Consider the following 26,440-nt stretch of genomic DNA (forward strand, 5'->3'; position numbering starts at 1 on the left):
GCATTCACCACTTGCTGAGCTTCCTCCTCCTTCTGAGACCTGCAGGCAGAGCCCAGGATGAAGATTGAGTTTGCTCCGCTCTCCCTGCCGCTGCAGAGGAGGCTTCAGACTGCGGCGGTGGTCCAGTGGGTCTTCAGCTTCCTGTGTCTAGGTAAGAGGCAGCTCCTCCGCCTCCTCTGAACATCCAGAGCCAATTTTCAGAGGGTGAAAACTGCAAACTGTCCAGGAGCCAAGCTGGAAGGTGACATCCCAGGGTTTGCCATCACCGTGCCAGCTGGCTTCTTAACCTGAGTTGAAGACTGTGTAAAGCTTCTGCTTGGCCATGGCAGGACAGTGGATGGCTGTCCTAGCAGAGCAGCAGCAGGTTTGGGGGTATGTATGGACGCTGGGATACACGTCTCCAAAATGTTATCTGCAAAGGAGGTGTAAGCTGTGCTTTGGAGCCTCGTTAAGTTTCTGAGGTGGATCCATCAAACCTCTGCTACAGATCTGGGGTTGGATGGAGTCTGCACCAGTGTCTGCTGGCCTGGAGCACTGGGCCATGCTGGTCCAGGTGGATGTTTGGCTGTTTGCGTGCTCTGTGGCACAACTTTTTAGCCCATGCTAAGTAATGTTTTGCCAGACTCCACCTGGGTCCTGTTTGCAGCGTGGATGCATCCAAGGTTTAAGGAGAATAGATGGTGTTTTCCAGCAGAACAACTTGCCCAGTAGGTTTAGCCCTTCTTAGAGTGGGGTCAGGCTGGCACTTGACGTTTCAGTGATGAGGTTGACTGATAGAGGCAGCTGAAAGCCAGAAAGCAGGCAGTGGGGAGGAATCCTCCATTGGTCAGAGCGTAATGTGGAGCTTCTCAGGACACAGGCTCTGCCCTCTGCAGGGAAATTTGGATTGCCCCACAGGAAGAAAATACCCCAACCCGAAGCCTCCTCCACTGCTGAGCTTCTACAGGTTGCTCTCTTTCACTGGAACATCTCTACTCTGATTTTCTTCCCTCCTGACACAATTTGAGGCCAAAAGCAGTTAAGAGATCAGGCCCTCCATGAGCAGAGTTTGCCACTGGCTGCTCAGAGTCGTGCTTCTATTGCCGGAAAGGGCTCTTGCAAACACACAGCCACCCTGCCAGGCATTTGCACAGCCTGTTGCAGTTGCTATGGTTGTGCAAATGCATCCCCTCCAGGGGCTGTTCCTTGCTTTAGATGCTGATGGTTGCTGGATGGAGGGGTGTAGGGTGTGGAGCAGGGACCCCACTGCTCCCATCTGCAGAGTCCAGTACAGACCAGTGCCACCTCCCTGTGCAGTGGGGCCAGGCTTCTGCAGGGCACTGAAATGAGCAAGTGGGAGCCCAAATTTGATCTAGTGCTTCCCCTGGCTTTTCTCCTTCCTTGTCTCCATGGACTTGGGCATCTCTCCAGATGCTACATGCAGAAGCATTCATTTAAGGGCTGAGCTTGTGCTAACCAGCTCATCACAACTTGAGCCTTGTAGGTCCCTTCTAACATGGGATTTTCTATGATTCTATGATCTAAGGGGCAGGAGTTCTGTGCACGCTGTCTTTGCAGACCCAGCATGGGCAGCCAACCTTCGAACCCTTTCAGTCAGCAAGGTTGGCTCAAAGGACGTGCTGTGCCAGCGTGAGTCAGGAAATATGGTGGCTGAGCATAGTCCACAGCCTTAGCTTGGCTCTGCAAAGGGCTCTGGGCTGGCCTTGAGGACTACAGTGTGCATCTTGCAAATCCTCCTGGGAACTGCAGTGCAAGGCTCACCTTCCCTGGAGATGCTACAGTGACAGAAATCTCTTTCCAAAAGCTGCTGTTTCACTTATTTCAGGCTGAAAGAGTAAAGTCTGGAAGAGTAAATTCAGCAATGCTGAGCCCAGCAGGTCTCTGGTAGGATGTGGTTCTTGTATGGACTTGCTTATAGCTCACAGCTCACTTGGAGACCATGGCATGTATGTGGTGCATCCATGGCTGTGGTGCAGCAGGGTTCACTTCCCTACAAAACCATCTCTGTTGCATTTCATCCTCCTCTGGTTCCTGGTTTCCTCCAGAGGAACAACAAAACTTCTGCGCACCACCAAACACTTCATTTTGGCTTCAAGCTTCTTTGAGGGAAAGAAGAAAGAGAAACCTCCCGGCTTCTGATCTGAGCAGAATGAGTAAGGTTTGGGGTATGGAGCTCTCCTTGTTGTCAAGGGCCCTTTGGTTTGGTTTTGCTTTTTGGCTGAAGAGATCTCTCCTCACCTTCCATAGCAACGTAGGCAGTGCTGCAGACCATCTCAGCCCCGTGTAGGGTTATCTGGATGTTCACTCCAGGATGTGGCAATGAGGGGTATGGGTTTGTGGGCATGGTGGGGATGGGTTAACGGTTGGACTAGATGACCTTGGAGGTCTTTTCCCACCTTTTGATGGTTCTGTAATTATTTTCAGATAATTGATGTGTTTGTAAGGACATGCACAATGCCTTCAGGCCTGCAGCAATTCCTGCCTTGAGAGGTCTCATAAAGTCTCAGGCCATTTCTGTATCCTGCAAGTTCTGGGTTTCCATGGGGCAATATTTGCAGAAACCACTGTTTTTATAACAGTTTCGTGCTGGCTTCCCATGCAAGACTGTAAACCTGGAGGAGGAGGAGATGAAGATCAGGTTGCTTACCTGGCCCCACGTCCTTTGTGGGTATAGTGGTGGAGTCCCCATGGCTGGAGGTGTTCCAGAGCCATGTGGATGTGGCAGTGATGGCCCACACGGACAGTGGACACGGTGGGGTGCGTTGGGTTTGGACATGGGGATCTCGTAGGTATTTTCCATCCTTAATGGTTCCACGATTCTGTGATTCTGCAGCAAGGTGCAGTTTGGGCTCAGAAAGAGGCGTCTGCCAGGATTCTCTGGCCAAGGGCTTAACGCCTCTTTTGCTATATTCTTTTAAGTGTTTGCCTGGCAGGTAGCCCAGAAAATGACAGTTGTCTGTAGGAATGCCAAGGGGAAGATGGCTGTCACCTGGGCAGCTGTTCCATGGTCGCTGTTCCGGAGAAGGGCAGACATGGAACTCTTGGCTTTCCTCATTTTCCTAGCAGGAAGAAAGCAGTGATTACAGGGATGGCGTCACAATAAGCAAACACTGCTGCTTGTAGACCTCCTGTTCTTCCCCGTCCTGCAAGGAGGGAAAGGATGTGGCCTCGAGCTGTCCTTGCTGCTCTGCCTCTGGGACACTGCTGGTCCAGAAAGGCTCGGTGTCTCACCCATGGCATTGCACTGCCCGTGCTAGGTTTTTGTGGAAGGGTTAGTGGACATGACAGAGACATCTGCAGGCAAGTTGGGTTCATAGAATGATAGAATGGCCTGGCTTGGAAAGAACCACAGTGCTCATGCAGTTCCAACCCCCTGCTATGTGCAGGGTCGCCAACCAGCAGCCCAGGCTGCCCAGAGCCACATCCAGCCTGGCCTTGAATGCCTGCAGGGATGGGGCATCCACAGCCTCCTTGGGCAGCCTATTCAGTGCGTCACCACCCTCTGGGGGAAAAACTTCCTCCTCATATCCAACCTAAACCTCCCCTGTCCCAGTTTAAAACCATTCCCCCTTGACCTATCACCATCCACCCTCGTAAACAGCTGTTCCCCCTCCTGTTTATACGCTCCCTTCAAGTCCTGGAAGGCCACAATGAGGTCTCCCTGCAGCCTTCTCTTCTCCAAGCTAAACAAGCCCACCTCCCTCAGTGTTTCCTCATAGGAGAGCTGCTCCAGCCCTCTGACCATCTTAGTGGCCCTCCTCTGGACCCACTCCAGAAGCTCCACATCCTTCCTGTGCTGGGGGCCCCAGGCCTGGACGCAGTACTGCAGATGGGGCCTCACGAGAGCTGAGTAGAGGGGTACAATCACCTCCCTCTCCCTGCTGACCACCCCTGTTTTAATGCAGCCCAGAGCACAGTTGACCTTCCAGACTTTCTGGCTGTTCATGCTGGAGCAGGAATGGGCGCAGAGCATCGTAAGGTTTTACATGGGCAAAAAAGAACTCTTCGCATTAAGTGAAGGTCACCATGTGCAAATATTGCTCTGAAAAAGAAAAAGCTGAATCAAAGAGCAAATGTTATTAATTTCACCCGCAAATGAATTGAGGGTAAAATTAATAACTATGTAATGCAAGATAAATGCCTCACTTGGATGATAAGTGGGCAGATATGGACCAGAACAACACCTTCACTTTGCAGGGCGTACCTTGAGCTTTGCACAGTGTGATAAAAAGAGAGTTAGGCACTGCACAGCTTTGCAGCAGACCTGATGACCTGGCTGTTAGGAGCAGTACGACTGCAACCTCTGTGTTGTTCCTCAAACAGTGCTCGTGTCTTGTGTGCACCTTACAGCCTGCTTCCCTTCCCTTCCCTTCCCTTCCCTTCCCTTCCCTTCCCTTCCCTTCCCTTCCCTTCCCTTCCCTTCCCTTCCCTTCCCTTCCCTTCCCTTCCCTTCCCTTCCCTTCCCTTCCCTTCCCTTCCCTTCCCTTCCCTTCCCTTCCCTTCCCTTCCCTTCCCTTCCCTTCCCTTCCCTTCCCTTCCCTTCCCTTCCCTTCCCTTCCCTTCCCTTCCCTTCCCTTCCCTTCCCTTCCCTTCCCTTCCCTTCCCTTCCCTTCCCTTCCCTTCCCTTCCCTTCCCTTCCCTTCCCTTCCCTTCCCTTCCCTTCCCTTCCCTTCCCTTCCCTTCCCTTCCCTGCAAAGCTCATCTGTTGGAGGATTTGTGGTAAAAACAACCAAAGATGTCTGAAGTGAGAGTATTGTATACATCTTCTCTGATAGATGAGAATACACATCTTAGGTGAGAGCAGCTGGAGATGGTGGGTGCCAGGTGAACCCCACAGAGATGAAAATCCAGGTCTTGGGATGAGGGCGCAGATGCTGAAGCTGTGTCTGAGCTGAGCTTCTCCACCCCTGCGTCCCTCAGCCCTGGGTCCTGAATCTGTGATAAGAGCCCTGAGAAGAGCAAAATATAAAACTCACAGTCATAGAATCATAGAATCACAGAACCATCAGTGCTGGAAGGACTCTACAATCCCCAATCCAACCCCACCCCACTGTGCCCACTGCCTGCATCCCTCAGCACCACAACCCCGTGGGTCTGGAACATCTCCAGGAATGGTGACCCCACCATTTTTCTGCACATCCTGACCACTCCTTGGGAGAAGAAATTCTTCCTAATACCCATCCTGGGCCTCCGCTCACACAACTTGAGGCCACTGTCACTCATCCTGTTGTGACCCATGAGCTGGGGAGGCAAAAGGACTTGGGTCAATGTGGATTTTCAGCCCATTCTCACTCAGACAGCACTCTGATGGACGGCCACAAAGGCTTCCAGGGGCACAGATGGAGAGGACACGGCTCTGACGGGCAGCTCAGTGGTCATCAGTGCTTCCCAGACTGTGCAACAGGCAGTGCTGGGATTGGGTGGGATCTGATGTGCCCAGTGATGCGTGCTTGCGTGCAGACTTTCCTTCTCTTGTTCCCCTGCCAAAACACGGGGCATGAGGGAAGCAGGAGGTAGAGGACAAAGCTGAGTACTGACTGGAAACAGCTCAGGAAGGTCTTTAATGACTTGGGAAAGTCCCAAGTTGTTAATGACTTCGGGAACGAAATGGAGCGTGCCTATAAAATCTGCAATGACACCACGTCCAAAAGACTGAAAAACCTCTTCTGGTCAGGATTAGAGTTTAAAGTGAACCCAAGCAGAGGAGGAAAAGGTCCAGAATCAATAAGAAAGAAAAAATCAATAAAGACCGAAATTCTTCTATATGGGAAGGTGAAAAATTAAAACTCATGGACAGCCATTCAGAAGGAGGAAACAGAGGGGTCCCCCAGCCCTGATGGGGGAGGCAGACATGGTGGCTCTTGGAGAAAGGGGTGCTTCCCAGTGGTTGGGGTCGAGCTGCTCTTCTGGTTCCTGGGCAGATGGGAAGAAAACCATTTGTTTGCATCCTAGCTGTCCTCAGTAATCCCACAGTGAGCACAACGAAGGCTTGGGCTCCATCCCAGGGCTGTGCGGAACGGGTCCCCCCAGGTGAGCCGTTCCTCTCCCACCACCCTCACCGCTCACCGCCTGGCTTTTCTCCCAGCACAGTGCTGCACCGCTGCCTTCATCGGCCTCCTCTTCACCCGCTTCTGGCTGCTCAGCGTCCTCTATGCCGCCTGGTGGTTCGTGGACAGGGAAGCACCGCTCAGGGGTGGGCGACGGATCCACATGGTGCGGAACAGCGCAGTCTGGAGACACATGAGGGACTTCTTCCCCGTCACGGTGAGCGTCCTCTGTGCCCTCCACTCTTACAGTGCAGGGATCGCCCTCCTAAGGGCCAACCCCGGGACCTCAGCTGTGCAGTGCTGAAGGCAGAATGGTCCTCCCAGCTTAGAATTACTGTGCGACCCGATGCTTTCCCAACACGTCCTTTAACCATCTGCCTTATGTGCACCCATTTAACCCCACTGCATGGATAGGGCCATCTCCCCTTGCCCGTTCCCCATGATAGGGTGGTGACGCACTGAACAGGTTGCCCAAGGAGGCTGTGGATGCCCCATCCCTGCAGGCATTCAAGGCCAGGCTGGATGTGGCTCTGGGCAGCCTGGGCTGCTGGTTGGCGACCCTGCACATAGCAGGGGGTTGGAACTGGATGAGCACTGTGGTCCTTTGCAACCCAGGCCTTTCTATGAGTCTGTGATTCTATGATATACTGCAATGCTCCCATTCCTCCTAGATTTGTTCCATCAGCAAACCTGAGCTATTTCATGGCTGATTTCAGAGCTGGACTCTGTAGAAACCTATTGGAAATGTCACCCTCTGCCTTTCTGGATGCTCTCTTGCCTTATTCAAAGCCTCTTTCCAGAGCTTTTGCAATGATTTAGGGGCTCCTGGCCAAGCTTCAAAGCAAGTCCCCTAGAATGTATATCATAGTCTCCTGGGTAGGAATGGGAACACAACCCAGGAGAGCTCCTGGGGGCTTTTACCATAAGAGACAGGTAATATTATAGGACATTCATTGGGAAACACCAAATTCCTAAGTCATTATTCTCAAGGTTGCTGCAGAAAACGCTAGAAATGCCGCATGCTGTTTATGTGATTGTAAAGATTATATGTCATACATGTTCTGTAATTTATTTCTGGCCATAAAGCACAGCTTGAGCAGTGTCAGAACGATCTCTCTGCTAAAACATAGGTGCCAGCTAAGCCCAGTGACACCTACTGCCTGCCCCATGCACACTCCCTCCTGAGCAGCACCCTGGGGTGTCCATCTGTCCTGGGGATGGGCTGATGGCTGGGGATGGGCTGATGGCTGGGGATGGATGGATGGTTGGGGATGGATGGATGGTTGGGGATAGGTTGATGGCTGGGGATGGGTTGATGGATGGGGATAGGTTCATGGTTGGGGATGGGTTTATGGATGGGGATGGGTTCATGGTTGGATTAGATGATCTTAGTGATCTTTTCCAACCTAGTTCTGACTCTGATTCCCTACCAGGTGGCACTGCCAGGCAGAAAGACCAGCAGGGGGAGCATAGCTACTGCTTTTGCTTGCAGCATACTGGGGTGCACGGGGAGGGTTTGGAGCAGCCTTTCTCCCTGCTGCTCTGGGAGAAGTCATGCATTTCCTTTGCTTGAAAGGCATTTCATTTCATATCGTTCAAGCATGGGCTTGAATAAATTATCTGGGAATGGAAAATTATTTGTTCCTAACAGTGTAGATCTTAAGCACTGCAAATATTGCTTTAGCCATCCTGTAAGCTCACAAGGAGCAGAACTGAGCTGAACTCCTGCTTGCCCAAAATCCCAACCAGAACAGAGGTAAATGGGCAGTGGGATCTGGGAGACATGGATCCAGGCACCACGGGCTGCATTTGTGCGTAGATTGAGTCTGTTCAGCCCTGGAGGATTAGTTATTCTGGGAAGATTAAATGTGGCTCCTAATCCTCCCAGATCCCCGCTGCAAACTTATTGTGGTCAAGCGTCAGTGTCGGGAGGTGGGGAGGCAGCAGCAGCCGCCTGCGCTGCTGTGCCCTTGGGTATTTCAGGAAAGGGATTTAAATGCTGCTCCTATGGGATCCCTGGGTATGTTTGCTGCTGCAGAAGCAATGAGAGGTTGGGATGAGCATCTGCTTTCCGGAGATGTAGGCAGAGTGAATTTGCACTTTGCTGCAGCGGGGATCTGCCATGCTGGAGCACTCGGGCTCCCAGCGTGTGCGAGGAGCACCCTCTGCTGATCCCAGTCGTGCAGAATTGCTTTGCTCTTTGCTCTTGCCCTTATTTTAGTTAGGACCTGAGTGAGTTTGGGTATATTGTAAAAGGTGGATGAGCACTGAGATCCCAGGCATTTTCCCAGGAGTATCTTTCCCAGGAAGGTTTTTTTTTTTCCTGTATTTCAACCACATTCTCATCTTCATTATTACCCGACCACGGTAGGCCTGCAAACTATGCTGAGCTCATCTGGGCCCGAGAAGTGGGGTGGATATCCCTAGAAATGCACAATGAATCTCTCTGGGCAGCCAATGTTTGAGCAGATATCCCACAGTGTCTGCTGGGGTTGATGGTATCTCCAAGAGAGATTTTGGATATCATGCATGGATCAACCTAAGCTGTGCTCAATGAACAGTCAGTAACTGATCTGTCACTGGCAGGTCTCTGCCCAAACTCATACCTCCTTTCACTTACATCCTTCTCCACCAGAAGGAGCATCCATTATCATCATGGTGGGAGCACACCCAGCATTAGAATTCCTCCATCGCTGATGGGTTGACGGTTGGACTTGATGATCTTGGTGGTCTTTTCCAACCTTCACGATTCTGTGATTGTATGAGTATCCCACGTGGCCAAGAAATAGCACATCTTCACTGCTGTTCACCAGCCTTCCTCCTGCAGACAAAGTGCTCTGGTAACCTCAGCTGAGGAGCACCATGAGCATGCGGAAGGGGAAGGCCTTCAACAAATCCTGCCTTCGGGTGCTGTCATCCATCAGAGCAGCTCAGTAGGCGTCATCTCACCAGCTTTATTCAGGGCAACCTGAAAAATGTTTCTGTGTGTAGAAGGTTCCTGTAATCCTCAAGGCACTGTTTTTCCCTCTTGAAGAGCCACAGGACACTTTTTACCACCCTTGGAGTTATCTTTGTGGGTTCGATGATTGGACTAGGTGATCTTAGTGGTCTTCTCCACCCTTAATGACTCTATGGTTCTGTAAGTGCCAGCTGGATGCTGTTATCTATAGCAACTGGCATAGTCCCAACCTCTTTCATTGTCCTCAGGCTCTTGTTGGACTTCTTTTTGTTGCTAGCTTAACTAAAATGTGTCACTGGAGACTTAGTGGACCCCTAGGAGCTCATTCATTCTCATAATTGCATAAGCCATGACGGGTTATTTGCGTGTGCTGTGGTTCTGGGTAAGCACAGGGCACTGCAGGGTGGAGTGGTCCAAGTGCACATGAACCAAGACCTACCAGGAATATTTTCTTACTTTTCATGGCAGAACAGTACTGTTTGTGACTGGGGATCTTGTGCTTTGGCCCATGACGTTAAACATCATTTCTGGCTTCCAGTACTTCTGACAGTTCATTTTGCTTCCTCCTGTTGGCTAGAGGAAAGAAGAAGGATTGTTCAGGCAAAAGCAGCACACAGCCCGGTGACGCAAAGTCAACCCTCTCCCATTTTCTGAAGAGCTTCCTTGCCCTCAAGTGAATTTGGTACTGTGGCACCTTTCTCAGACTCCTTCCATTGCTGAGACCAGAACCCCATTCTTCCTGAGGAGCTGCCAGCACTCATGTTTGCTTTTCCCTTTGTCTCCCATCACCCTTAGGTGATGTGCTGACTTCTCGTTGGTACAATTTCTTCTTCCTGGGGCATGTTCCTTGGCTGCTGTCATTCTGTAGAGGACCTGACTGCATGCTTCTTCCTGCACGAGATGCTCTTTGGAGGTGGCTGGGTGGAAAGCAAGAGACCTGAGGATTTGCTTAGGGTGAAACTGAACAGAAGTTTATCCTACTTAAGAGCAGATTAATGAACATAACATCACTGGAAGTGAGTTTGGGGCCAGAGGGTGATAGAAATACAATAGCAATTCAGTTTGGGAGACTAAATGAAGAAGGTACAAGTTTTCTGACCAGCTTTCCTGACCAATCCCTGTCTCCCACCACAAGTTCCTCTGTCCCTTCGGATGTGATGACATGGCAAGTCAGCACGCTCCCCGTCTGCCTGCCTGCTTGCACAGCAACCACTGCATTGACTGAGCTCGTCTCAACTTGACTCCATCCAGTTCACCACTTCACTGCTTTTAGATCCCTCCAGCCCTACAAACAAGGCCATCTGGGGGCTAGGTGTTGTTTTGACCCCAAGATATGCTGATGTAAAACTTGCCCCTTCGAGCACTTTTGCACCAGTTTTACACGGGGAATCACCCTTCCTCCCTTTTCCTGTGGTTTGGGGCAAGACCGTCCAGCACACAGGTGATAACCAAAAACCCCAGCCACATCTCAAAGGGTGAATTAAAACAGCCTCATTAAACCTGTGCTGAAATCTTGTGCTGATACAGTCCCTTGGAAGCCCTAATTAGCTTAATTCAGTTGCAAAACGAAGTGAAAAACAAAACAAATAACAAATGAAGGCCACTTTAATTCCAGCTAAGAGCATCTACTTGTGATGTTAATATGGTTAGCTAATCCAGTTTAAAATTAAATTTCCTTGATATCCTCACCAGTACGTGGTCTCTTACTAGAGCCTCTAAAAGCCTGTGCGTGTGTTTCCCTAACATGGATGGTGACCGTGAGTGGAGCAAATCTCACCAGAGATTGGGGACAGGGTCTTTCCCATGTTCTGGACCCACTTTTGGGTAGACAGATTAGGGGGAGGTTTCTGTGAACAAGAAGTCATTGGGAGCACTGAACATCTGCAGCGATGACATCCATGACAAAGGATAATGTAGACCCCACCCTTCAAATTCAGATTTATGAGTTGGGAGGGCCATGATAACCCCATATCTAGGATCTAGAAGGCTTTCTGCCCTGCCACCAGGACTCACAACACACTGATGAGGGGTTGGGGCTGCTATCAGCAGCCAAGACACAAGCCACTATCCCAACCATGACAAGGGGAAGCCCCGCAAGCCAACACACCCATGGCTCAGCTTGGAGTGCATGATCCCAAGCTGATAACAGCTCTTTGCTTTGGGGGTGAAGGTCCCGTGCATTAATTTGTCACCCCTCTAACTTGAGAAACTAGTCTTGCCTTACTAAGAAAAACTTCAGGACAAGAATGTGTCTCCCTTCGGTGTTTACACGCAGACCGGCTCGGCTGGACCCTCAAGTCCTTTGACAGTGATTAATGTTCAACTCACCCAGAAAGAGCAAAACAGTAGATGCCATTCAGTGGGAGCAGGGGTGACAACCCAGCCAAGCCAGGAGCGAGATTCCCACCTCTTGCACCTGAACCCCATTACACACTCTGGGGCTGCAGTGCGCAGAGCCTGGGCTGGGTGCTGCCAGGTGATAACTTTCCTGGCTGTCTGGGAACAGTTTGCTGTGCAGAGCTTCACCTCTGGCAGGAGGAGGGGAAGGAGAGAACAAACAGCGGGGACAATCCAAATGGATGGATTGAGTTGCTGTGGTTAGGGGTTTCCAGAAGGAGAAGGGTGGCTTAGGATCCAGAGACAGACTTATGGCTTAAGATACATTACCCAAGTCTCTCCTCTGCTACAGATTCCCTTCGTGGTCTTTTGCAAGGAAATGGTTTCTTTGTAGGCTCTAGCCAAATCATGAGCCCTGTGACAAAGACAGGGACCCTCTTCCCCTTCCTTTGCAAAGCTGAAAGAGGCAATTACTTCAACAGTGTCAATAAGATGTGGTTGGTGCTGCAGGGGACAGCTCCACCTTGACCAGGCCGTCAAACCTTGAACATCAAGGCTCCTACCATCTAGTTATGATAGAATCATAGCATCATAGAATCACCAAGGTTGGAAAAGATCACCCAATCCAACCATCCACCTATCACCAATAGTCCTCACTAAACCATGTCCCTCAACACAACATCTAAACATTCCTTGAATTCCTTTGGGGTCAGTGACTCCACCACCTCCCTGGGCAGCCCCTTCCAGCACCTGACCACTCTTTCAGAAAAGTTATCCTCATCTTAGAGCAGGCCTCTGGCTACTTAGCTCATGACTGAGCCACAAAACACACGAATGGTTCTAAAGGCCCAATTCAGACCCAACTACAATTGGTAGGACTCCAGATTTTAGTGGCTCTGAGGCCTCTTAGAGGTGGAATCACAAGGAATCATGTATCAGAAGCAGTTCCTCCTGTAAGCTCCACTGGACACTTAATTTCCATCCTCTTTCACTGAGGTGAGCAGTGAGCAGCATCTCCTAGAGAAGGTTTTTAGGGATGGGAGGTGTCCTAGCATGGCTTGGAGCAGATTGCAGGGCTGGGTGCTTGCCCAAATCCAGTTTTCATTAGCAGGGAGGGTGGCACAACCTTGAGGTGCAGCCAGGTCCTGAGCCCGCTGCCACCCTCCCTTCTCACACAGCAGGAGATTTAGTGGCTTGTGACGCATCCCAGCATCTCACCCTGCTTATAAATCATGCAGAGATGAAAGGTTGTTTGGAAGCTGAAGATAAATGCAGGATACATTGATGCAAGCTGAGATTACTCAAAAACTGAGCTAATCGTGGCAGGGGCTCAGCAATTCAGCCATCTGCCCCTCTTCCTGCACCTGGGTGGTGATGGAGACTTTGTTTGTCTCTTCCTCTCATTAGGAGCAGGCGCTTCAATGGGCACATGTGTACAGTCAACAGTGCTTTAGGACAGATGGAAAATGAGCCGTGATGTCAAAAAGTAAAATAGAACTCAGGGCGCTGGGTGCTTCTAGGAAAACACATGCCCCATTAGCTGCTCCCTGCATATGGACAGGACCAGGGTACTTGAAGCACTGATGGAGTGAAGCACAAAGGGCTTTGTTTTCCCTTGTACACGAGTGCTTTGAGCTGTCTGGAAATCCATGATGGCTTTGTAACGGGCAGCCCTGGGGCTGAGAGCATCCTCAGCACTGATTTAAGGGTTGCAAAGACATCAGCATTCGGCTGTTGGATGCTTCTGGCAGGGTTACGCCCTGTCTGTACAAGTTGGGATTGCAGGATCTCCTCTGGTATTAAAGGTATTAAAGAAGGGGAGGTTTTAAAGAAAGTTGGTTCCTAACCAGCTCAAAGCAATATGGGCTTTGAGAAATCTGATCTAGTGGAAGGTGTCCCTGTCCGTGGTAGTGAAGTTGGACCCAACCCATTCCATGATTCTATAAAATTATAGAATCATAGAATGATAAAATGGCCTGGGTTGAAAAGGACCACAGTGCTCATCCAGTTTCAACCCCCTGCTATGTGCAGGGTCCCCAACCACCAGACCAGGCTGCCCAGAGCCACATCCAGCCTGGTCTTGAATGCCTCCAGAGATGGGGCACCCAAAAGATGAATAAAGAATAAATAAAGAATAAAGAATGATGAATAAAGAACAATAAAGAACTGTAGCATTTGGAGATGTCATTTTTGGGCCAGGAAATGGGGGAACATATGAAAATAGGCAATGAAATACATCTGAGTGAACGATGTTTGAGCTGTTCCAGTTGATCTTTCCCAGCAGAAGGCAGGATGGATGCAAGGGATCCCCTCCGTTCTCCATAGCCAACTCTCCATGCGCTGAGGTGACGGCATTAACTCCTGTCCCATCCCTTGTCCAGCTGGTGAAAACAGCAGAGTTGGACCCCAGGCAGAACTACTTGGTGGGATTTCACCCCCACGGGGTCCTGGCAGTGGGAGCCTTCATCAATTTTGGAACAGAGGCGACAGGCTTTTCCACGATCTTCCCAGGCATCACCCCACACCTGATGATGCTCTCCTTATGGTTTCGTGTCCCCTTCTTAAGGGACTACCTGATGAGCGGAGGTAAGCAGGATGGCAGCACTAGTGAGTGGTGGGATGAGTGGGTGAACCAAATGTTTTTTGGGGAGCAAAGAGGGAAAACATCAGGGAGGCCTGAGAAGGTCAAGGAGTCCTTAATGAGTAGCATCTATAGGCGTTGGATTCGGCATCAAAAACTCTCTGAAACAAAGCAGCAAACAATGGCAGCTCATGGTGTTGCACAATACGTGACAGGACAGGAAGCAGAAAGGAAAAGGAGTAGGTAAATATTAAATGGAGAGGGGGGAAAGGGCTCCAGAGAGATTTGTGAAGACCTGGCCTCTGTCTCTCACTGGTGGGCTTGGAGTACACCCAATTCTCCATCTGAATCAGCTCGTGGGGTGGCTGGGGCTTAACTGCAGCTAGTATGATGTGTTGTGATATGGCAGAGCTCTGCTTGAGCCCCTCACCATTCTGAAGAGTTGGGCTGAGATTTCCAGAACGTTGGAAAGCTGAAAATAAAGCACTGAGCACCTCCCTTAAGCTGGATGAAGAGGGAAAATGGGAATAAACCACACTGGTGCAGGTTTTACAGATGCTCAGTTTTAATTCTTCTCTACCTCCCAGGCCTTGTGTCCTCTGATAAGGAGAGCGCGTACCATGTGCTGCAGAGGCCAGAGGGGGGGAACCTGTTGGCCATCATCGTTGGTGGGGCTCAGGAGGCTCTGGATGCCCGGCCAGGATCCTGCACCTTGCTGCTGAAGAATAGGAAGGGATTTGTCCGCGTGGCCATTGAGCAGGGGTGATGCAAAGGATGGGGCTACGGGGTGCTTGGGGAGGGATGCTTTGGTCTGTGGGTGGTCAATAGGATGTTCCTGGTGAATTACGGGGGATAGCGGGGGTGTTTTGGGGTTGGCCTCGCTAATCTTCGTGGCCACATGTTGTGTTCATCTCCCTGCAGCACCCCACTGGTCCCTGCCTTTTCCTTTGGGGAGAATGAGCTCTTCGACCAGGTGAGCAACCCCAAGGGCTCGTGGCTGCGGTGGATCCAGCACCGGCTCCAGCAGATCATGGGCATCTCCCTACCCCTCTTCCACGCAAGAGGTATCTTCCAGTACAGCTTCGGGCTGGTGCCCTACCGCCGGCCTATCAACACCGTGAGTAAGTCCCTCCTCAGCAAAAGCCTGGCCAAAGCATGGTCAAGGATTGTCCCTGGGCTGTGTCTTCTTTCTGCTGACCAAGGAGCATGAGCTGACATGGGCTGGAAACTCGTTAGCAATGGAGCACCTCCCACTGCTCACCTGCCCCTCTTGTGGCCCCTTTTTTAAGAAGTCCTTGGTTCTGGGATAAATTACCCTAAGATAGCAAAATTCCCCATCTGCAGATGGAAGGAAAAAGTTAGAAACGTAATTGGGTAAGACTGCCTGAGTGTGCAGGCAGCTCTGGTAGCTGTGATGTGACGCTCAGCCGAATGTGGTATTGGAACATCTTTGGGGCATACAGGTTAGCACGGAGAAAGGATAACACAGGGCTCCCTGCACACACCAGTCTGGGACTCTGGCTTGGTCATCCTGCAGAACCCAAGTGGTCTGAACAGTGCTGAGCAAATCGAGATGCTCCATCGCCTTCATGAGATGCATCCAGTCTCAGTCCCACCACAGCCAAGTTGTACAAACCCCTGTAATGGCATTAGGTTGAGCTTCCAAGCCAACCCCACAAGCATAAGTAGGACAGGACCTGCGTGATTTGCCCAGCATCCCATGCAGATGCAGGCATGAGCCCTATCTATACACAAACTATCACAGCCTACCTATACACAAACAAGCCAGGCTGATTTCATTGGACACCGTGCACAACAGGAGACCAAATTTAAAGAAAGGTGTTGGTTGTGATGAAGTTCCACCTGGTTTCAACAGCTCCATGCTTGGCCCACAGTACAGCTGATGGCCCGAATTAATGTAATTAAAGAGTCTGTTTGGAAAGGTCAGGGCTCACCCTGCTGATTAGGTTTGACAGCCAGCAATTACTTCTAATTGTTTTACAGCCTGTTTGGATTGACTCAATGGTTTTACAAGCAGCACAGTATCAGAAGGGCTCCTCATTAGTTCGATGAGGAACAGTGTTACACAATGATGAAGCCTGACAAACACAATTAGAGTCAGCAGGCAGAGCAGGAGAAGCGTCCTACTGCTGGTGGCTCTGGGAGATGGGAAGGGGCTGGAATCAAGCTATGTAGGTTTGTCCTTGAAAAAAGCATCTGAGATATTAGGAGCAGCTGTAGGAGATGCACTGGGCTGGACCTCCATCTTCCCACCTCCTTGGCTATGCTGTCTCCCAGACCATGACTGGTCATAGCAGTATGTCCTTCACATCCTTGGAAAGGTGGGACTCCATCTCTGTGCTAACACGTGCAAAGTGTCCATGGAGTCCTGACCTAACGGTTGCTCTTGTTTTCCAGTTGGGAAGCCAATTCCCGTGCTGAAGAAGCACAAGCCAACGGAGGAAGAGGTTGATCGAGTCCATCAGAAATACTTAGAAGAGCTGAGCAAGCTCTTTGAGGAGCACAAAGCTAAATACAACGTCCCAGAAGACAGTCACCTCGAATTTATATAGAGCTCCTTGTGGAAGGTGGAATTGTGGACATCAGGCTCCAAGTTTTCCCTGTCCTTGGGACTGTTTCGCTTCAGCTGTGGGTAATTCGTGGTCCATACAGTGTGGGGAGAAGGACTTTGTTTTCCCAGCGTTGTCGTCACTCCTCCCTGTAGGACACACAGGAGATAATAAGCAAACAAAATCCCATCTGACCGACCCCACACCACTGAAAGTCCCCAGCACAAAGCTCCCAGCTGGCCTCCATGACAGCTGTTCAAGATATTTCCAGGCAGAGACGAATTGTTGTTCCCTTTGCATTTAGTTCAAGTTTCATCTTCCCAGGCCAGCTGGGCAAAGTTTGTGCTGGAAAAAGTTGATTCCTCGAAGATACCTGAAAGGATATAAAGACCTTTGCTGGGAAAATCACTTCTCGTGTGAGGAGCTCTGCTTATAACGAACCTCAGACCCCTCTGGTGGGAATGCAGCAGCACTGAGCACTTTGTGTCACAAATGATGGCATTTCCCAAGGTGAGAGCATGGCCAGGAGATGGGAGAAGTGATCTGGGACAGGAAATATGGCTCACAAAGCCATGTTTGGCAGGTGCTCAAGGCTTTAAATAGCTGCTGCTCCTTGATATCCAGAACTTTATTAAACTCTGCGCTTAATGGGATTTTGCAGCGTGGAAGTTTTAGGTGGCAGGAAGCCATCTGCTCAGATCAGCTTTATTTTACCCTCAGAGAGTCCTTATACAATCACATCCCCTCTCTCCCTCCATATCTTTCTCTCCTTCCCACCTGCGAGGAGCTGCCAGAGACCCCCGGATGCGTTCCTGTAAGAACTGCATTTAAGGAGCTGCGCACACAGCTCTGCTCCTCAGCCAGTGATGCCAGGGCCATCACTGGGGGGTTTGTGATTTTCACCTCCTCCCTGCTTCAGCCTCAGTCAAGTTACTCCACCTGAATGACCGGCTGCACATCCCTCCTGCTCCCAGAAAACCAGCAGCAATAGGAAAAAACTGTACGGAGCCCTTATGGACATCACTATCCACTCCTGTAATCCCCCACTTAATCCAGTCAAATAAAGCGGGTCACCTGCTATGATTTCTTGCTTGTTTTCTATTAATAGATATTTTCTTTTGTCCTTAATTAAGGGCAGAGTTGCCTGAGCAGGAGGAATATTTATGCACTAGGAGAAGAGCAGTAATTCTCTCCCACCCTTTTCTTCTGCTGTTTGTCAGCACCCAGGTGTTACCGCTCTTCCCCATCCTTTCCTCTGCCTTCCCTTGTGCTGGTTCTGCTATCTGGAACACTGCTGTGACCTCTGCAAGCAGCCTGGCAGGGGTTGGTGCTGGAGGAGAGCAATGGGGATGTCCCTGAGGATACAGATAGGGTGCTATGGGGATGGGAGAGGGCTCTGGGGGCAGGGACGAGGAGCTGGGATCTTGATGCAATGGGAAAAGAAGGGGGAAGGGGAAATTACCTGTGCTTGAGGGATCTGGGGAGATGTTGGATGGGTGGTTGGGATGGATTGGGTGATTGTTGGGTTTAGGGAAACGCTGGGTGGGTGGTTGGATGGTGATATTGTGGAGATGGTGGGAATGGGGAGGAAGCAGGGTGTGAGGTCTTGTTCGTGGCATGGGAAAGGATCACAGGGTATGGGTACAGACAGGAAGGGCTGGATCTGTAGAAGTGGCATGACTTTGCCCCAGCCTGATGGAGGAGTCACATTAAAGGATGGAATCCCCAGCTGACCATCTCTTCCCTCTGTGGACCCACCAATGTGATGCCTCTGATGCCAGAGAAGCACCTATCTGGGAGATGGGACGGTCCAGCACCTTCCCAGCCAGTTTTACCTGGAGATAGAAAAGGCAGAAAATGGGTAATTGGGAAAATATCCCAGGAGGAAATGGGGAAAAGGACACTGGAGCTGTCTGAGGGCTTCAGGGGCAGTTGGAGACACACGAGACCCCACGCCAGCAAACCATGGAGCTGGAGGAGAAGGGTCAGAGAAGGGCAGTGGCTATATATAATTGGCTTCACTTGAGGTCAGTTTTATCTCCAAGGCTGGAACGTGTCCTTGATTCCTCAGGGGCCTGTATAGCCCAGGGGAGGCCGGTGGCTGGCGCTTGTGTTAAATACAGCATGAAGAACAATAATTCACAGGCCTCCTCGCTGCTGGGAGCTGCCCTGGGGGCTCAGAGCAGTGCAGGGTCTCGACTTCTTGAGGGACCAGATCCGCCTCTGAGCAAAGTGCCGTAAGACAAGAAGCTTTTGTGCTATTCTGGCACACGTCTGGGGGATTAAAACTCCTCCAACACAACACAAGACAAGATAAACAGCAAGGAAAGCCAAGAGCTCGGGTCAGTCAGAGCCCTCCCAGGCTGCAGCTATGTTTGAGTTTGGGCTCTGCAGCTCAGAATGGGCTCCGTTTGAGGCACAAAGGGTCACCAAAGCTGCCACCCCAAAATAACCCCAAAGAAACAGAGCACGTTTAGTTGCAGCAATTCCACTCCCTCTTCCTGCTTTGATTTGAGAAATGAGCCCAAGAGAAGCGCTCAGCTCAGCGCCTCCCTTTGCAGATTGAATGAAGTCAGAGAAACACATCTCAGCCTTCTGGGACTCCTGTGGCAATCCCGAGTCAGCAGACATGGTGACATTTAGGAGCGCAGCGGGTTAGTTGGTGCTCCTCACCTGCCTCCATCCAACTCCCTCTGATCTCTCCAGTATTTCTGTTGCGAGAGGCTCTAAGCTGGATTTGCCTTACTTAGCGGGTTCAGATCACGAGGCTCAAAAGAAAACCTCTGACAAGCGATCAATACGAAACACGGACTAATTCCCCAAGAGGGGGATAAGCCAAGCAAAACACGGCTTGTCCTTCTGAGGCTCTTCCACGCTGGCCCCAGGATGGGGCTGGAAGTTCTTTTGGTGTTGCAGAAAAAAAAGATAAAAAATGGGAAGAAATGGTGGTTTTACGCTCAATGAAAGACTTCCTGCTTTTAGCTCAATGAGGTCCCCGAACGCGGTATGTTAAACATCCCTCCTTTCCACCACACAGCATTTCCTTTCCAAGAAGAGAAATAAAACTGCAGAAGCATTTGAAACCCACGGCTTTTTCAAAACTAGTTGAAGCACTTAGAGACCAGCCAAGAGGCAGCAGCAGGAGGAGGCAGTGGAAACGCCACAGTTAAACACGCTATGCTGTTTTAGCTTTCATTGCAGCTTATTTTGGGGTGACAGTTTGGGTGACCATTTGGGTACCTCCTGGGGAGGGTCGGTCTAAGATGGGTTTTTGGCGGACTGCCCCACTCAGGTTATGAAAGATCACCATCAGAGAAATAACCTGCAGGGACCCACGAGATCCATACTGGGGATGTCTGATTCATTTTTTAAGCCTGTGCCTACTCCTGGCCCTGCCTATGTCACACAGTCATTGATTCATCGAATCATTATGGCAGGAAAAGACCTCTAAGATCCCCAAATCCAACCCCAACCCATCTCACCGTGCCCACCCTTAGAGTCATTGAATCACAGAATCACAAAGGTTGGAAAAAACCTCCAAGACTGAGTCCAACCATTAACCCATCCCCTCCACGTCCACTCATAGAATACAGGCTGGAAAAAGACCGTCAAGATCATCAGGTCCAACAGTCAACCCATCACCACCATTCCCACTCATAGGATCGTAGAGACATTAAGGCTGGAAAGGACCTCTCAGATCCCCATATCCAACCCCAACCCACCCCCCCATGCCCACTGCCCACGTCCCTCAGTGCCACAACCCCATGGCTCTGGAACACCCCCAGGGGTGGTGACCCCACAACTCCCTGGGCAGCTGTGTCAATGCCTGACTGCTCTTTAGAGACGGATTTGTTCTTAATGCCCAACCTGAAACCTGGATATGTCCATCCTCAGCTGACTCTAAATATCAGACCGAAAGCAGACCAAGTGTTTGTGATGAGCAGCTCAGTATGAACCGGGACTTTCAGACCGAAAGCACTGCAGGAATGGCTTGGAAGCATTTGAATCCAAGAAACGACTGCAGAAAATGCACATGCTGAAAACACATATGCAGAAAATCGTGCATGAGCAGAAAATCACACGTGCACAGAAAAATGATATATATATACATATATACACCCAGCAAAAAAATGCATGCACAAAAATGGAAGCATGGCTGGTCCCCAGGGAAGGCAGTGCTCCGGGCTGCTTTGATCACCTAGAATTGAAAAGGAACAAATGGAAGCAAGCAGTACTTTTATCTTCACCTCCATCAGGGTATTTGCAAGGACAGAACGTGGCGGCTGGCTGCAAACAGCCTCATGGCCAAGGGTACGTGTGGGCGCTGGAGGAATTCAGCTCCACATCACGGAGTACTTTGAACTCAGGGAACAGCCCCACACTGAGGAGTGTGAGCACACAGCTATAGGATTCTTCCAGCGGGGAGATACGTGAGGTCAGGATTCTCAGAAGTGTTTACAAAGTGCTTAACTCCCCCCTTCTGAAAAGAGGATCCTTTGAGCTCAGCACCTCATTTTACCCCCCAGCCCCAGATCTCTGGCACAAAGACCCGCTCTCAGTATGGGATGCCCTCAATCGACTTATCCCATGTCCCTCAGCCAAAGGAATGGGGGTTAAGGTTTTCTCGGGGCTGTGTTTTATATCAGGCCGTGGCATTACCTACAAATCCTGCTGGGCTCCTCGCTTCCAAGAACAAGTGTGGGTTTAGAAGTAATAATAGTAGGCAGTAACAGAGAAGGGAATAATCTTGTCTTCACATCCACAGTGGGTGGGGGAACAGCAATGGGTGTGATTACAGCCAGGAATCTGGTTTGGAACAGACTGACCGGAAAGGCTGTGGCCTCTTCATCACAGAAGGTCGTTAGCAGCATTTGAACACCCTATGTGCCAGGTGGCACATGGCATGGCTGTGTCTGAATGTCCCTTTTAAGCAAAGGGAACAGTCCTGCTGACCTCCCAACACCTCTTCCCAGCCCCGTTCTTCTCTGTTGGCAGTCCTGGGAATGGTAATATAATGGTAATATCATCTCCATTCTCACCTCCACTGCTCTAAGAGGATTTCCCCAGGATGTGCCTTAGCTAATAGGCTTCAACAGATCTCTTGTGGGGCCAGCTTTAGCACGACCTGCTGGAAGTGATTAATACCCCTTCCCACTTACTGACTCCAACACCCAACATTTTCCATATCGCCGGGTTTTGTTGCTTCTCTTGTTCTTTACTCTGACCAATACATGAGAAACTGAAGGGATAAGAGCTTTCTTGACCAAAATAAGCCCTTCGGTGAAGATCTGTGGTTTATTTAGGGATTGAAGTCCGGAATGCAGGCTCTCAGTGCAGGAGGTGAAGGCACCTGTCTTCGAGGACTTGCTGCTGTCTCTGTTTCTCCAGCTCTTGCCCCACAGTTTGGATCTGTCTCAGGGTTTCCAAAGACGTGCCCTGGGCTCCGGGACTCAGTGCTGCAGGGAATTGGCCGCTGCCCAGAGCTCTTTTCTTCCTGCACTGACAAGCTGCAGATGGGCCCCATTGACTTATGTGCCACTTCTCCAACGCATGCAGAGCATTTCCAGTCTCAGCTCCACCTCCACGAATCTCCTCTCAGCCACAGGTTAAAAACATGGAGTAGTGTTCTTTGTCAGCCCTGTGCAAAGTGCTAAGGCAGACCTGGGCTGAGACGTACTGCTGGCTGCACTCTTCCTTCTTTTATTGCTGTGCCACCTCTCCTGCTGCTGCCTTGGCCATGCTCAGCCCTGGAGTTTGGCAACACAGACCCATCAGTGTGGTGGGTCAGGGCAGTGCTGACCTCTGCCCTGCACAGATGCTCTGAGCTACATGTGCAATCCATCTCATCTCGGCCCTTGTCTGGCAGATGTGGACATCCCAGACACGAGGAGCTCTGACATAACAGGACTGCAAGTTTTTACAAGGGAGCTGAAGCCAACTTCTCTGGCCGATTAAAAAAGAGCAGGAGGAGAAATAGAAACACAGAATCATAGAATCACCAAGGTTGGAAAAGACCTACAAGATCACCCAGTCCAGCAGTCCACCTAACAGAGACTAGCAGAGATGGCCACCACAAGAGGAGATGAGGCTGTAGGGGTTATATAGCAATAGGTCTAACATGGAGAGGCCTATTGCTTTATTCTTGTAAATGTATGTTAAATCTGGACACCATCTCTTTGTTTTTCTTCTTTTAAACAAGAACGTAGCAATTCTACTTGCTTGATTTAAAACAACCAGTGCTTTCAACTAGTTGGCTTGGTCCTTTCTAGGCTGATACTCTTCTTTCTCCCTCTTCCTATATAGCTATACTTCTTCAGCCCAGTACTTGGGTCAGCCCCAAAGCAGTCTGAATGGTGGAATTGATGGTTTATGAAACTGAAACTATTCTATTCTATTCTATTCTATTCTATTCTATTCTATTCTATTCTATTCTATTCTACTCTACTCTACTCTACTCTACTCTACTCTACTCTACTCTACTCTACTCTACTCTACCATACCCTACCCTAACCTACCCTATCCTATCCTATACCCTATCCTACCCTACCCTACCCTACCCTACCCTACCCTACCCTACCCTACCCTACCCTACCCTATCCAATCTACTTTCTTAGACACCCCAGTACCATGGGATGAGACAAAGAGCCATTTAGAGGCTACGCAGACAGTAGGAAAATCAATGCTGACCTGATCAAGTTGAGACCTCCATCTTGCAAACGCCTATTTTAAGAGCAATGAGTACCACTTTTCTCTGAATTTCCTGGCCTGGTTGTGCAACCCTGAGGTGCACAGAGATCATTTGCAGAAGTGTTATTGCTGCAGTGAATGGGACTCCATGGGTAAGTAAAGGGTTGCAGGATTGTGTCTGTCTGGTGCCTGCTGCCCGCATGCATCTATGGAATGGCTCCACTGGGACCCACAGGGGTTGTGAAATCAGGCTGGTGCCTTTTCTTTGCAGACTTTGTTATCTCTGACTTGTTCTGCATTTGGCTGTGATACAGCCTTTGCTCTTAACACTGTGAGGGACTGAAGTCAGCCCTTCAGACTGTAGATCTGTCCCACGCCACGTGCCCTGGCATTGCAGGACTATCAGGACTTGCTTCTGATAGCACATAATTTGCAAGCCATTCAACACCACAGGAAGACTTGGGTTATTGTTTAGATGGGCTGAGATAGGAGCAGTCAAAGACCAGTGTCCTGCAGGACGTCCACCAACCCCTTCTGCCATACAACATGCAGGGTGCCATAGGGACAGTGCATTAGTGTGGCTCAGCTGACTTCCCAAAGGAAACAGATGCACTTCTATTCCAAGATCCTTCTCCATTCATCCGAAGGTGGAATTTTCAACCATGCAACACTCATTCTTTTGAGGGGGGAGAGCAGTAGGATGAGGTGAAGGGAGGGTTTGCCCAGCTTTCCTCTGTGTGCACATGGGTGCACCTGTCTGATGATCCCAAAGGGTTTGATGGTAGCTGGCAAAATGTTTCGGGGTGGAAAGCACCAGAAATGGGCGAATCCCAAGGGGTGGCTCTTGGCCATGTCCATGTACGTTCTGGTCATAGGGTCGATTTCTCCTTCTTACTAACCCATTTTTTTCTCATTATTTTGGGATGATGGATCCCACGAAGGATTCGAGGATGGAGCTGTCTTGGCCAGAGCAATGGCAAGCCCTGGGGGGCTGGCAAGGAGGTCAGTGTGGGGCAGGCAGCCTTGGCTAATAGCATTACAGGGACGAGCCCCGGGGACAGAGGGAATAAGAAGCTTTCATCAGGGATTCTCCTGGTGCTGAATCACACGGTGGAGGCAGGAAGATGAGGAGGAGCACCGCTGCCCTCAGTGTGGAGCTCTCCCATCTTTCAGCAATGAGAAACACTATTGTACCCCACTGTATTTATAACCAGATGGCCACACCTGCCCCCTCCATCCATGGAGGTGTTGAAGGCCAGGTTGGATGGGGCCCTGGGCAGCCTGGGCTGGTCTGAAATGTGGAGGTTGGTGGCCCTGCCTGCAGTGGGGGGGTTGGAGCTTCATCATCCTTGAGGTCCCTTCCAACCCAGGCCATTCTGTGACTCTGTGATGCCTAATGTGATGCCTCCACGTCCTTCTTAATAAGAGCAGCAAACAAAGTTGCAAAAAGCACCAATCCTCCCCATTGCTTGTGTGCCTGATGTGGTTCTGGAAGCAGCCTCCCCGTCCCAAGGCGTTACCAGCAGAGCCGGTTTGCTGTCTATCTCTAACTCTCCAGTGCTCATTCGGCACAGGGACCAAAGTTCTTTAGCCTTACAGTTAATTTTTAGGTGCTCTAATTTTAGACTGTAGCTAGGCAGCCAGACCCTGAGCCGCTGCCAGCATCCAAAATCTGGCTTTGCTCAGTGACTTGCGTGAACCTTCCTGTCCTGCGGGGAGAAGCGAGGGTGCGGTGAGCATCCCATGACTTTTCATACCCTTTATTTTGATGCCCTCCGGCGCGAAGCTCGCTGTGATGATCCCTTGCAGCCTGGGCCCGAGTTTTCTTCCCCCTGTGAAAAGAGGCAGACATGCAGCTGCGGAGGAGAAGCTCTCCTCGTTTCTTTGCCTCTTTCCTGGGATCGTGGATGAAAACGCCCAGGAATGAGCCTGCACATGCCCGAGGTGCCCACGTTACCTTCAGAAATCACTCCGGAGAAAAGGTTTTGCAAAGCTCTGCTATGCAAACATCCCCTTCCCAGGCGAATTCCTTGAGGGGTGAAGCTGATAAATACCTGTGAGATAACAGCCCCGTGTGACACCTGGGTCTGGGGGGAGGGTGTAAAGCATAACTCCGGGTGAAAACCAAACCTTTGGGCCGGGGTCCGGGCAAGCCTCATGCTGCTTAGGTGGATTCTGCTCCGGATGCAAAGGTCAGCGTGCGCAATGAGCGCGGCGGCGCCGAGACGTGTGGCTGAGCTCTCCTGGGGAGGAGGAGGTGCTGCTCTGTGCTCACTCAGCTCTTTCCAGCTCCGGACGTGGTGCTCATGCCTTTGAACCCTGGTAACATCTGGGGCTGCTGAACTCTGCAGATGGACTTCGCCAGAGCAACTGGACGCGTCTGCTCCGTCACGCTCCGGTTATGGAGCGAACGACCCACGGCTGTTTGTGCTGTTGGTGCAGGGAGGGCTGGGATGTGCAGTTTGCTGCTGGGTCAGAAGAGCCCTGGCTGTCGCATAACAGAAATGTGGGTGGTTTTCCGCCGGTATGAAAAGAGCCATCCGAGGATGGAGCACTGGGAAGGAGCAGCCCAGGCTCCGAAGATCATAACGCACACCTCAAAAGTGCACCCAGCATTGGTAATCCGGGCACTGCACCCAGGGTGACAAATTGTTTCCCAACACAGATTAGCAAACAGGTTGTGCAGGATCACACCACAGCCACGGTGAGGAAGCACGAGGGACCGCGGAGAGCTTTGTAGCTGATGAGTTTAAGACTAAGAAAAGGGATGAAGGATAAGTTTGGGATTCCTACAACCACCTGAATCTGCAGTACTGCATCCAAAAGGATACGGGATGGTGTATGGGATCGGCTCCACAGCTGTGCCTCGGTTTGCATCTCCACACATAGCTTTTAAGTCTCTAAGCACAGCTTTTACATCTCCATACACAGCTATTACATCTCGATACTCAGCTCTTACGCCTTTATAGCGAGGTCTTACACAGCTTCTGCACCCTACCTGAAGCTCTGTAGAAGCAGGTGACGTGTGTGGATTTGGGATCACACCTCCTCTCCCCAGCCCGGCTGTCACCCTTGGCTCAAAGTTCACATTCATCACTCGGGCAACGTATGAGCCAACATCACACTTCTGTAAGTATCACCTGGACTGTGAACTGTCGCCATCGAGGCAGGAGAAAGGACGGAGGCAAAGATGAACCCTCTCACCTGGAGGCTCAGGTTATGCTCTGGGCTGATGTGAGAAGCTCCCGGGCTCCCATGC

General features: G+C 50.6%; 1 protein-coding gene and 1 long non-coding RNA gene across 4 annotated transcripts; one reads left to right on the forward strand and one right to left on the reverse strand.

Moving 5' to 3' along the window:
• Nucleotides 1-17,577, forward strand: MOGAT2 (monoacylglycerol O-acyltransferase 2). 2 transcript variants are annotated; one of them, XM_004938991.5, is made up of 6 exons: nt 1-151; nt 6,086-6,264; nt 13,725-13,929; nt 14,512-14,686; nt 14,846-15,045; nt 16,343-17,577. In XM_004938991.5, the coding sequence occupies exons 1-6, from the start codon at nt 58-60 to the stop codon at nt 16,495-16,497; spliced, it is 1,008 nt and encodes a 335-aa protein (XP_004939048.2). In that variant the 5' UTR covers nt 1-57; the 3' UTR covers nt 16,498-17,577. The 2 variants fall into 2 exon arrangements, with proteins under 2 accessions (XP_004939048.2, XP_040515913.1); XM_040659979.2 differs by having other exon boundaries at nt 14,846-15,041.
• LOC121109276 lies at nt 16,713-25,363 on the reverse strand. Of its 2 annotated transcripts, XR_005844659.2 has the most exons (4): nt 25,312-25,363; nt 25,139-25,235; nt 24,939-25,013; nt 16,713-18,329 (listed from the first exon to the last, which is right to left on the reverse strand). It is a non-coding gene; the product is annotated as an uncharacterized LOC121109276 (long non-coding RNA). The 2 variants fall into 2 exon arrangements; XR_005844658.2 differs by lacking the exon at nt 16,713-18,329 and having other exon boundaries at nt 23,077-25,013.
• Nucleotides 25,364-26,440: the final 1,077 nt, after the last annotated feature.

This window comes from Gallus gallus, chromosome 1 (genome assembly GCF_016699485.2).
Source record: "Gallus gallus isolate bGalGal1 chromosome 1, bGalGal1.mat.broiler.GRCg7b, whole genome shotgun sequence".
Lineage (NCBI taxonomy): Eukaryota > Metazoa > Chordata > Aves > Galliformes > Phasianidae > Gallus > Gallus gallus.